The sequence below is a fragment of the Vanellus vanellus genome, assembly GCF_965231255.1.
Source record: "Vanellus vanellus genome assembly, chromosome: 27".
In the NCBI taxonomy this organism is placed as follows: Eukaryota; Metazoa; Chordata; class Aves; order Charadriiformes; family Charadriidae; genus Vanellus; species Vanellus vanellus.
In genome coordinates this window covers 1168875-1180456 of record NC_138932.1, presented here as the reverse complement: position 1 = coordinate 1180456, position 11582 = coordinate 1168875, and the positions used below count along the sequence as shown (strand labels likewise).

At 69.2% G+C, this 11582-nt stretch overlaps 2 protein-coding genes across 2 annotated transcripts in view; both read left to right on the top strand.

The window, feature by feature from the left end:
• Nucleotides 1–677: 677 nt before the first annotated feature.
• Nucleotides 678–10346, top strand: DENND4B (DENN domain containing 4B). Its single transcript, XM_082495917.1, has 27 exons — nt 678–705; nt 2596–2906; nt 2991–3243; nt 3335–3404; nt 3562–3731; nt 3823–4064; nt 4158–4224; nt 4305–4363; nt 4454–4598; nt 4696–4871; nt 4984–5084; nt 5171–5386; nt 5469–5614; nt 5691–5830; nt 5913–6036; nt 6158–6364; nt 6442–6570; nt 6660–6801; nt 6881–7449; nt 7525–7647; nt 7728–7903; nt 8688–8811; nt 8902–9135; nt 9206–9311; nt 9391–9556; nt 9647–9711; nt 9822–10346. Exons 2-27 carry the CDS (start codon nt 2608–2610, stop codon nt 9965–9967), a joined length of 4395 nt encoding a protein of 1464 aa, XP_082352043.1. The 5' UTR covers nt 678–705; nt 2596–2607; the 3' UTR covers nt 9968–10346.
• Nucleotides 10347–11137: 791 nt separating this feature from the next.
• Nucleotides 11138–11582, top strand: part of GATAD2B (GATA zinc finger domain containing 2B) — a 42641-nt gene continuing 42196 nt past the window's right edge. Inside the window, exon 1 of the mRNA XM_082495918.1 lies at nt 11138–11224. The gene's annotated coding sequence lies outside the window, so the exon portion shown is untranslated. The remainder of the gene's footprint in view (nt 11225–11582) is intronic.

Below are 11582 nucleotides of genomic sequence, written 5' to 3'. Positions count from 1 at the left end.
GGGGGGGGCACACACCTTCCCCCTTGGGTGAGGCTGGGGGGAGCTCCTACCTCTCCCCCCAGACCCTGGGGAGAATTTGGGGGGCGGGGGGGGGTCAGCTGCCCCAGCCCTCCCCCACGCCGCCAGGCCCTTTGGTCTGGGGTCCCTTACTGGGGCGGGGGGGTGGGAGTGCAATGGGGTCCTCGCAGTTCCTGGGGGTGGGGGGGGTGGTGACCATGGGGAGCATGTGGGGGGGTCTTAGAAGTTCTTGGGGGTGCTATGAGGGGTCTCTGGTGGTGTGCTGGGGGGGGGGTCCTGGTGAGTGCTGGGGGGGTCCTGGCAGCTTCTGGGGGGGCTGGGGGGGGTCCTGGTGGATCCTGATGAGTCCTGGCAGCTTTGGGGGTGCTGGGGGGGGTCCTCGTGGGTGCAGGGGGGGTGCTGGGGGGGGGTCCTGGTGGTATCCTCGCAGCTGCTGTGGGGGTCCTGAGAGGTTCTGGCAGCTTCTGGGCGTGCTGGGGGGCATTCTGGGGGGTGCTGGGGGCTCTTGGCAGCTCGTGGGGGTGCTGGGGGGGGGATCCCTGGGGGTCCCGCTGTCCCCCAGCGTGTGCGGAGAGTCCTCCCGTCCGCCAGGGGCCGCTGCCGGCGGCGGCGGGGCCGGGCGGGCGCGCGGTAGCGGCCCGGTGGAGCCCATCGGCGCGGCCCGGCCCGGCCCGGCCCGGCCCGCAGGTACCGGCGGGGGAGGCCGAGGGGGGGCCCGGGGCTGTTCGGGGCCGGGGCCGGGGGGGCTGGCTGGCGGTAGGGCCTGTAGGGCCGGCTGCGGGACCTGAGGGGCTCGGCGTAGGGCCTGGGCCGCCTATAGGGCCTGTGGGGCCGGGGGTAGGGCCTGGGCCGCCTATAGGGCCTGTGGGGCCGGGCGTGTGTATAGGGCCGGGTGTAGGGTATATAGGGCCGCTTGTGAGGTGTATAGGGCAGGCTGGGGGTGTGTAGGGGCCGGCTGTGCAGTGTATAGGGCCGGCTATAGGGCCTGTGGGGCCGGCCGTGTGTATGGGGCACCCAGGGCGGGCTGGGGGTGCTCTGTGACCAGGCTGACATTTGCTTGACGCCGCCATTTCCACCTCGGGGTTTCCAGGCCGAGATGGGGCCGGCACAGGGGGGCCTGTGGGGCTCAGGGAGCCCTGGGGCAGAGGGCATGCAGGGGGCAAGGTCCCCGGGCACCGTGGGGCAGGGACTGCCGGGGATGTGCTGCTGCCTGGGGACTCCCGGTCCTCCCCTGCCTTTGGGGCTCAGCCATGAGGCAAGCTCGCCCCATAGCCAGCGGCCGAATCCTGCCCCAGGGATGGGGCCGGGGCACTGGGGGGGAAGTCCTGCTCCCCTGCAGTCGCCGCTTCCCTTTTGGCAGTCCCGCGGTGGGGCCGGTTCCTGTTCCCGCTGCAGCTGGGGACAAAGTCCTGCCTCTCCCACAGGACCCCTCTGTGGGGCTGCCCACGCTGGGAGACACAGGGGGGAGTCCGTGGGGACATGAGGGTGGGTCAAGGAACCTGCCATCCAGGACCGTGCTGTGTCCTGCTGGCTTTCGGTGGGGTGCCCCACTGCGGGGGCCTGGCCAGGAGGACCCATGACAGAGGGGTGTGTGTGTGTGGGGGGGGCACAGGGTGGCCGTGGGGACCCCCCCCACCAGTTTCTCCCCACCCAAGGCGGGTGACAGGAAGCTAAATCGGGAGCCGGAGCTGCGTCTCCACGACTCGGCCGTTGTCACGTGGCACTGGGCTAAAAATACCCCAGGTGGCCACCCGCAGGGATGGGGGGGTCCCGGGGTCCCCAGCTGGGGTACGGGGACAGGCTGCAGCTGCTGTTGTGGCCCCGTCTCTGCCGGTACAGGTGATGCTGGCACAGCCCCAGTGGGGTACGACCCCCCTGGCTAAGGTGGGGTTTCCTCCTGGGGTCGTGGGACCACCACGGTGCCCTCCACTGTCCCTCTGTGTTTGGGGTTACGACAGGTTTGCCCCCTCCACCCTACCCCAGTGCGGCCGGGGCAGAGCTGGCGTCATGCCCCGCTGCCCCACGGAGGGTGGTGACGGCCGCGGGGGTGTGACATGGGTGTTCACGGCTTCATCGCCTGCTTCCTTCCCCTTTCCAACCCGCCTTGCGCAGCTCTCCGGCGGCCTCTGCGGACCCCTCCTGCGGCGCCTGGGCAAGCTGGGAGTGCTGAGGACAGGGAGGGGGTGTGTGGAGGGGAGAGCGGCCAGGGCTGCAGGCCACCAAGCTGGGGGGGCCACGCCGCAGGGTGGGGGTCCTGTCTCAGACGTGCTGCCCGAGGGCTGTCGGTGTGCTTGGGGTGGGGTGCTGACCCCCCCCTTAAGCCGTGGGGGTCCCCATCACATCACCCCGTGCTTTGCGGTGTGACCGGAAGCCTCCTCCCTTCCCGTCCCCGGTGCTTTCGCCCCGTCAGCTCTGCCGTGCCCCACGGGCACCAGCTCAGCCGTGGGGCACCCCATGCTGCCACCCTGCCGGGGCGGAGGAGCTTTCCCTGCTCCGCAGGGCCCCGGGGACGGCTGGTTCCGGGGGGGTAGTGGGGCAGGGTTGGGGTGTCACCCATCCTGCTGTGTCCCTCCGCAGATGCCGTGAGCCATGTCGGACGAGAAGCCGCCGCAGCTGGTGGACTACTTTGTGGTGGCCGGACTGACGGACACCTCGCGGCCGCTGGAGGAGGAGAACCAGCAGCACCGCGCCGCCCGCCCCAGCGAGCCCATCACCGACGTGGCCGTCATCATCCGCTCGCAGGGTGAGGAAGTGCCCCACGGCTTCACCTGCATTGAGACCACCACCTCGGGCCATCCCGTTGACCTCAACGCCGGGCTGCTCAACAACCCCCAGATGTTCATATGCTACAAACGGAGCCGGGACAAACCCCCCCTTATCGAGCTGGGGTGAGTGCCAGGGGCCGGGGATGGGGGGGGGAACGACACACACAAGCTCCCTGGGCGTCCCCATCACCCCTTTTCTCCACCCAGGGTGCACTATGAGGGTAAGGACCGCCCAAAGCCGGGCTATAAAATCCTGGACACGACACCCTACAGCCGCTCGGCCAACCTCAATTCGGGGGGGCCGGGACACCAACGCACCTTCCTGACGTACCGGCGGGCGGCCGAACCCCACGGCCACAACACGCTGGGGGTCACCGACATCTGCCTCATCATGCCCAGCAAGGGCGAGAGCACACCTCACACTTTCTGCCGGGTGGACAAGAACCTCAACACCAGCATGGTGGGTACCAGCGTCCCCCCTCTCCCCGCTGCCGGGCTGTCCACGCTGCCATCCGGCCCACGCTGACGCCCTCTCCGCTCCCTCCTTGCAGTGGGGCCCTGCCCTGTTCCTGTGCTACAAGATCGCCATGGCCAAGGCCAACACGCTGGTCTATGAAGCAGGTAGGGTCTCTCGTGGCCATTATGGGGGGAGTCAACCTGCTGGGGCTTCACCTTGGCAGGCTGCTGGGTGCCCACCCAGCCGCTCCCTCCCTCCCCTTCCTCAACTGCGTGGGGGAAATGAGGTGAGGCTCATCCTTCTGTCCGTCTGTCCCTGCAGGGCTGCTGGGACGTTACCCCGAACAGGACAGTGAGTCCTTCCCACTGCCCGACTCGGTGCCCGTCTTCTGCCTTCCCATGGGGGCCACCATCGAGAGCTGGCCGGCCGACACCAAGTACCCGTTGCCTGTCTTCTCCACCTTCGTCCTGACCGGCGCCTCGGGTGACAAGGCAGGATGGGCCGGGGGGGTGTCCGGGCTGGCAGGGGGAGAGGTGGCATTTGCAGGTGGGGTGTCTCACCCTTACTGTCTGCCCCACGCAGGTGTACGGGGCGGCCATCCAGTTCCACGAAGCGTTTCCCCGGGAGCGGCTGTCGGAGAAGCAGAGCCTGCGCCTGGGGCTGCTGAGCGTGGTGGACCGCCGACCCGTGGCCGGCCGCTCGCTGCAGACCCGCAAGAGCATCTGCGTCCTCTCCCACTGGCCCTTCTTCGACGTCTTCCGCAAGTTCCTCATGTTTATCTACCGCTACTCCATCTCGGGGCCCCACGTGCTGCCCCTCGAGACGTGAGCGCCGGGCGGGGGGAGGCCTTTTGGTGGGGGGGACAAAGGGGGTGGTCCCCGCCGCCTCCCCCCGCCGACGGACCCCTCTGCCTGCAGGCACATCTCGCACTTCATGCACAACGTCCCCTTCCCGTCCCCGCAGCGGCCGCGCATCCTGGTCCAGGTGAGTCATTGTGTGTCCCCCCTGCCCCCCTCCCCCAATCCCTCTGCTGGATCCCCCCCAGCCCACTGTGTCCCCCCCAGATGTCCCCGTATGACAACCTGCTGCTCTGCCGGCCCGTGTCCTCCCCGCTGCCGCTCAGGTAGGGATGGCTGTGGGGCACTGGGACACACACAAACACACACAGGAGGGGGACGTGTGACGGCTGAGTGATGTGTCCCCCCCCCAACAGCGGCGCCAGCTTCCTGACGCTGCTGCAGAACCTGGGTCCTGACAACGCGGTGGCGCTGCTGGTGGCCGTGCTGACCGAGCAGAAGCTGCTCATCCACTCCCTGCGCCCCGACGTCCTGACCAGCGTGGGCGAAGCCCTGGTGGCGGTGAGTGCCGGGGAAGGGGGGACAGCATCGCGGGGGACACGCCGCGGTGCTGGAGATCCCCGGCCCGCGGCGCTGACTGCCCTTATCCTGTCCCCAGATGATCTTCCCCCTGCGCTGGCAGTGCCCCTACATCCCGCTGTGCCCGCTGGCGCTGGCTGACGTGCTGTGTGCCCCCGTGCCCTTCATTGTAGGCATCCACTCCAGCTACTTCGACCTCTACGAGCCCCCCAGGGACGTCATCTTCGTCGACTTGGACACCAACACCATCTTCCAGTGAGTGGCCCCCAATTCTTAGCCGTGGCGGGGTGGGCTTTACCAGCTTGGAGGGATGCCGGAGGGGGTGTCACCGGCTGCCCTCCCCTTGTCCCTCTGTCCCCCCAACTAGGAGCGAGGAACGCAAACTGCTGTCCCCCCGCTCCCTGCCCCGCCGGCCCTGCAAGGTGCTGCTGGCCTCGCTGCACAGCCTCTCCCAGCAGCTGGATGAGAGTGAGTGGGGGTCCAGGGGGGTGACCCCACAGCCACCCGCACCCCCCCACCCTAATTTCCTCCCTCCCTGGCCCTTCCTTTCGCAGTGTACAGCGGGCCGGGAGAGGAGGCATCGCTGGAGCTGCTGCTGAGCGATGCGGAGGCGGCGCGGGGCCGACGAGCGCAGCTGGAGCTGGAAGCGCGGGCGGCTTTCCTGCGCTTCATGGCCTGCGCCCTGCGGGGGTACCGCTCCTTCCTGCGCCCCATCGCCCTGGCGCCCGCCCCGGCCGGCCGCGACACCGGCAGCCTCTTTGCCCTGCAGGGTGGGTGGGCGGCGGGGAAAGAAAGGGGGTGACCAGGGTGGGGGTCGGCTGGATTTAACCCCCCTCTTCTCATCCCCTCCAGGGTTCCTCAAGTCCCGGGAGCGGGCGTACCACCGGTTTTACGGGCAGCTGCTGCGCACCCAGCTCTTCACCCAGTTCATCGAGGACTGCTCCTTTGCCAGCGACCGAGACCCCTGCCTCGAGTTTTTTGACACTTGCGTGGATAAGGTGGGTCCCGCCGGCTTCACGCTGCGTCCCTGTGTGTGTCCCCCGCCCCTAGTGACACCCCGCGCCCCCTCCCCAGGTGCAGGCGGAGCTGGAGAAGCCGGAGGACACCCCCCTGATGGAGCTGGATGACCCACGGGGGGGCGAGCACACTGTCTTTATCACCCCCCCTGAGCAGCCGGCGGGTCCTGACGGCTCCGAGCTGCCTGCGCGGTACCGGTGAGACACCCCCCCTTTAACCCCCCCAGCCCCGCTGTCCCCTGGGTCCCCCCCAACTCGGTCTCTGCTCCCCCTTCCCCAGCTATGATGGGTTCCCCACCCTGCGCCCCGAACTCCTGGAGCCCCCCCGGGACCCGCTGGTGGCCCAACTGTGCCAGGCCAGGAGCAGTGCCCCCAGCAGCCCGGCCCCACGCAGGACCAAGCAGGTGAGCGGGGCCAACGGTGTGATGAGTTGGCCAGGCCTCAGCGGGGACGGGACGGCGAGGGGTGCAGGATTCCGGCTGCCCCCACCTCCAGCTCCCTTCCTCTTCCTCCCCTCATCCCCAGGAGATGAAGGTGGCCCAGCGCGTGGCCCAGAAGTACTCCTCGGTGCCCGACATGTGGGCCAAGTGCCTGCTGGGGCACTGCTACGGGTTGTGGTTCCTCTACCTGCCCACCCACGTCCGTGCCGCCCCCGCCAAGCTGCGGGCGCTCCAGCTGGCGTACGAAGTCCTGCGCAAGATGGAGGCTCACAAAGTGGTGCTGCCGGACGAGGTAGGCGTCATTTGGGGCAGAGGGGCTCGCTGTGGTGGGAGGGAGACCCTGGCCACTCCTGATTGCGTCCCCCCCAGGTCTGCTACCGCATCCTGATGCAGCTCTGCGGGCAGTACGGGGAGCCGGTGCTGTCGGTGCGGGTGCTGCTGGAGATGAAGCGCGCCGGCATCGTGCCCAACACCATCACCTACGGCTACTACAACAAGGTGACGGGGGGGACGTCACACAGACATGGCGGGGGGACCACGGAGGTCCCTGCAGGTGCCTAACCGTGTCACCCCCTTTCTCTGCGCAGGCGGTGCTGGAGAGCAAATGGCCGGCGGGCACCCAGGGCGGGCGCCTGCGCTGGGCAAAACTCCGCAACGTGGTGCTGGGGGCCGCCCAGTTTCGGCAGCCCCTGCGGCAGCGGGAACGCCGGGCCACTGCCACCCCTGCAGGTAAGGTGGGGATGGCGGGGGGAGGGGTTCGGGGGGACCGCTGTCACCCTGCTGACATCCCCTTCGTCCCCTCTCGCAGGTGGCCGAGCCCCCCCGCTGCCCCGTCCCAGCCTGCAGCGACAGACCACCTGGGCTGGACGCAGCCTGCGGGACCCCCCTCCGGCCCCCCGGCTGGTGAAGAGCGGCAGTCTCAGCTTCCCCGGCGGCACCCACGGTGAGGGGGGCCGGGGGCAGCCGGGGGAACCCCCCACTACCCAAACCCCCCCTCTTCCCGCAGCCCCGGACCTGCTGCCCCCCCGGCTGCGGGGTGCCCCCGGCTCGGCCGACGGGAGCCTGTCAGACATCAGCTTTGCCACGGATGAGAGCGACCGGGCGGACGAGGGGTCGGTGGGTGCCGGGGGGCTGACGGGGGGCACGCCACGGCGGGGGCTGGCCGCCAAGCTGCAGCAGCTGCTGTCCCCCGGCAAACGGTCCCCGCTCCGGCCGGCCGCCAGCACCGAGCTCCCCACCGGACCCCGAGACGCTGCCACCACCGCAGCCTGCCCGCGCCGGGGCTCCGAGCAGCGGGATGGGGAGCCCCCACCGCGCCGCAGCCCCGCTGAGACCCTGCTGCGCCCACGGGAGCGCCCTGAATCCACTGCCTCTGAGGTACACAGCTTCTCCCTGGGGGCTGTGGCTGGCTGGCTGGCCGCCCGTCCTTGCTGATGGCATGTGTGTCCCCAGAGCTCCGTCTCGCTGGGCAGCGAGTTGGACCTGTCGGACACATCGGTGGGCAGCACTGGCATCCCCAAGTCCGCCGAGCCACCGGCCGACGGTGCAACCGGGCAGGAGCCGCCTGCCGTGGAGGTGAGTTGGGGGGTCCCGTCCCACCGCGGCCACCTCCAGCCACTGCCATGGGGGCTGATGGTGCCACCGCCACCCGCCAGGTCCTGCTGTCCAGCTGCTCGCGGTGCCAGGGCTGCGGCGCGCTGGTGTACGACGAGGAGGTGATGGCCGGCTGGACCTCCGACGACTCCAACCTGAACACCACCTGCCCCTTCTGCGGCCGCTCCTTCGTCCCCTTCCTCAGCATCGAGATTCAGGACTTCCAGCTGCCCCCCAGGTGGGACCCCCCGGCCCCCGTGTCTCCCGTCCTCCATGAGAAACTCTATTGTCCCCCATCCTCCCTGGTGTCCCCCGTCCCGCTCTTTGCTGCCTGCTAGTGTCCCTCCATCCTCTCATCCTCTGGGGGAATACCCTCATATCCTGCATCCTCCCTGGTGTCCCCAGTGTCCCCAGCCCCCCTCTTTGCTGCCCACCAGTGTCCCCTGTCCTTCTGTCCTCTGGGGGAAAACCCCAATGTCCCACATACTCTCCAGTGTCCCCAACATCCCTCTTTGCTGCCCACCAGTGTCACTCGTCCCCCTTGTGACTTCCCTCATTAGGGAAAACCCTAATGTCTCACATCCACACAGGTGTCCCTGGTGTCCCCAGTGTCCCTAACCCTCCTCTTTGCTGCCCACTGGTGTCACCTGTCTTGTCCTCGGGGGAAAAAACTAATGTCCTACATAGTCTCCAGTGTCCCTTGTGTCCCCAACGTCCCTTTTTGCTGCCCACAGGCATCTCCCATCCTCCCACTCTCTGGGGGAAAACCCCAATGTCCCACATCCACACCGGTGTCCCTGACCCTCCTCTTTCCTGCCCACCAGTGTCCCCCATCCTTCCATCCTCTGAGGGAAAGCCCTAATGTCCACATCCCCCCTGGTGTCCCTGGTGTCCCCAAACCCCCTCTTTGCTATCCACCATTTGCCCCCCCCATCCTTCCATCCTCAGGGCAAATCCCTAACATCCTGTGTCCTCCCTGGTGTGTGTCCCCCTTTCTGTAAACCCCCCTCTTTGCCACGCAGCGCTGCCGAGGACAGCTCCCTCCCTCCTCCTGCCACGGAGGGACCGGTGCTCAGCGACCGCCGCCGCTGCCTGGCCCTGGACGAGGCTGAGCCGGAGCTCTGCAACGGCTACCCGGACACGGCGGTACGATGCCGGGCACGGAGAGGGGAGACAACCGTCCCCACAGGCAGGAGGACACTGGGTGTTCCAGTGACGTGTGTGTCCCCCCTGCAGGTGCCGCGGCGGTCGGAGCGAGTGGCTTTCGCTTACCTGAGCCCGTTGGTGCTGCGGAAAGAGCTGGAAAGTTTGGTGGAGAATGAAGGTGGCGAATTCCTGGCACAACCGGAGCTGGTGGACAGCCACCCCATCATCTACTGGAACCTCGTTTGGTACTTCCAACGCCTGGGGCTGCCCAGCAACCTCCCCCGCCTGCTCCTGGGCTCCCAGCACGTCGCCCCGGCCCCGCAGGTAAAATGGGGGGCTACGGGGAGGGTTTGGGGAGGGACACCAGCCTGGCGCCCACCTGCTTATCCCACAGACGCAGCCCCCCGACACCCCCTGCGTACGCATCCGGCTGCTCTGGGACGTCCTGGCCCCCGAGCCCGACAGCAGCCCCCCGCTTTACGTCCTCTGGCGGCTTCACAGTGAGTCGGGGGGCAGTGGGGAGGGGGGCAACCGCGGCAGTGATGCAGCGCTGACACCCCCCCCTCTTCCCTGCCCCAGGTAACGTCCCCACCCGGCTGCGGTCCTGGCGGCCCCACGGCCACCCCTTCTCGCTGGCCTTCCTGGAGGCCGTGCTGAGCCACGTGGGGCTGAGCGAGGTGCACAAGGCCATCGCGCTCTTCCTCGAGACGCTGGCAGCACCGGGCGGCCCCCGACACCTCCAGAGGTAGGGACTGTGACCCACCCGCTCCTTCCCAGACCCCTCCCCCCCCGGTGCCACCAAGCCACGTCCCCCCTCACCCCTCTGCCTCCCCAGGAGCATCTACCGGGAAATCCTTTTCCTCACGCTGGCGGCGCTGGGCAGGGACCACATGGACATCGGTACGGGGGGCTCGGGGAGAGGCTGGAGTGGGGGGGGAAACTGGGGGGTGCCCCTCCCCGGTAACGCTGGTGTGTCTGTGTCCCACCCCGGCCCTTTCCTCGCCTCGCAGCCGCCTTCGACAAGAAGTACAAGTCGGCCTACAACAAGCTGGCGGGGAGCCTGGGCAAGGAGGAGCTGCGGCGGCGGCGGGCGCAGCCCCCCAGCTCCAAAGCCATCGACTGCCGCAAGAGCTTCGGGGCCACCCTCGAGTGCTAAACCCCTCCCCCCCACTCTGGAGACAGAAGGGGGGGGGGGGGGGAGCCTTCCAGCCCCTCCGGGGGGAGCCCCCGCCACAGCCCCTGGCTCACAAAGGGTTTTATATGTCAGTATTAATATATTTTTATTTATTTATTCCCCCCTACCCCTCCAGCGACCCCTCCTCGGGATCTGCGCATCCCCCTTTCAGCTCCCCTCTATCTCCCCCCCCCCACCACCGCCTTCCCCCGGGGTGGGGTAGGGGGGTGTTGGGGGCCATCGCAGGGATTTTGGGGGGAGCTGGGGGGGGGGGGAGGTTGGGGTGTCCCCCCCTCATCCCCTCGCACTGTGCAATAGGAGCCCCCCGCCCTGGGGGTCTGTAAATAAAAGCCGCTGCAGTATTTTCCCCACTGCCTCCCCGGGCGCCTTTTTTGGGGGGGAGGTTGCGGGATACCCCCCCCCCGGCGTTGGGGGGTGTTGGCGGCGCCATGACACCATCGAGCTGGGGAAGGGGGGGGTGGGGGTGGGAAGAGGTGCCAGAGCGTTGGCCTGCGGCCATGGCGGCCATCTTGGGGCCTGGTGGAGGCCTCGGGGCTGGCGCGGGGCCTCCCCGGCGCTGGGGGGGGGGGGCGCTCCCCGGTACCGGGGCCTACACACACACGCGCAACCCCCCTTCCCCTTCCGTGACGGCGTCGTGCCGGACCACGTGCCCGCCGGTCCCGGGCGCCACGTGGGCCAGGAGCGGGGCGGCTACGGCGGCCGCGTTGGGCCCAAATTCCCCCGCGGGGGTGTGTGTGTGAGGGGGGTATGGGGGGGGTTGGGGGGGTGGGTGGTGGTGGTGGTGGTTTTTTGCCCGCCGACACCGCGCGCGGCCGGCAGTACCCGGATGTGCAGGCTCGGGGACCCATTAAAGGCGCCCCGCGGGGAAGCTCGGCGGTTTACCATTGGAGAAGCCGCGCGCCAATCTTGGAGCCCACCCGCCAATAAAAACCGGAAGGACGGGCCGCCGAGCAGGTCGGCGGGTTCGATTGGCGAAGTGCCGCGTCCGTCGTCGCGCCGCACCAATGGGCGTCGCGTCTGGGGTCGGGAGGCGGGACGAGAGCGGCGGAGCCGCTGCCCAATCAGCGGCATTGTTTGTGGTGGTGCCGGCTGCGCTCCGCGGCGGCTGGTGGCTGCGGCGCCGCGTCTGCTCCGCCCGCCCGGCCCGGCCCGGCCCCGGCTCGGCCCCAGGGCACCCACCGGCGCCCCCGGACCCGAGGGCGGCGCCCCCCGAGCCAGGTGAGGGGTGCTGGGGTGGGCCGGCGGGGGTGTGGGCGCCGGTGTGTGTGTGGGGGGCAGGGCCCGGCGGTGGGGGGGGGGCAAGGCCCGGGGGTTGGGGCCGAGCCCGGGGGCTGAGGGGAGGGGGTGTGTGTCTGTATTTGTGGGGCGGCACCTGTGGGGCTTGGGGGGGGTTCTGCTGGCAGGGGGCAGAGCATGGGGGCTGGGGGGGGGGGTGGGGCGGTGTGCCTTTGGGGAGGGGGGGGGGCGCAGAGCCGCCCGGGGGTTTTGCGGGGGGGGAAGCGGAGGGGATTTGGGGTGGGGGACAGAGCTGAGGCGTTGGTGGGGGGCAGAGTAGATGGGTTTTGGAAGGGCTGAG

Bases quoted from the DNA above. Each gene is read 5' to 3' on its own strand.
- DENND4B (XM_082495917.1), top strand. From the start codon at position 2,608: ATGTCGGACGAGAAGCCGCCGCAGCTGGTGGACTACTTTGTGGTGGCC. The intron at 6,365-6,441 runs GTAGGCGTCATT...CGTCCCCCCCAG, and splicing joins AAGTGGTGCTGCCGGACGAG to GTCTGCTACCGCATCCTGAT. The intron at 6,571-6,659 runs GTGACGGGGGGG...TTCTCTGCGCAG, and splicing joins CCTACGGCTACTACAACAAG to GCGGTGCTGGAGAGCAAATG.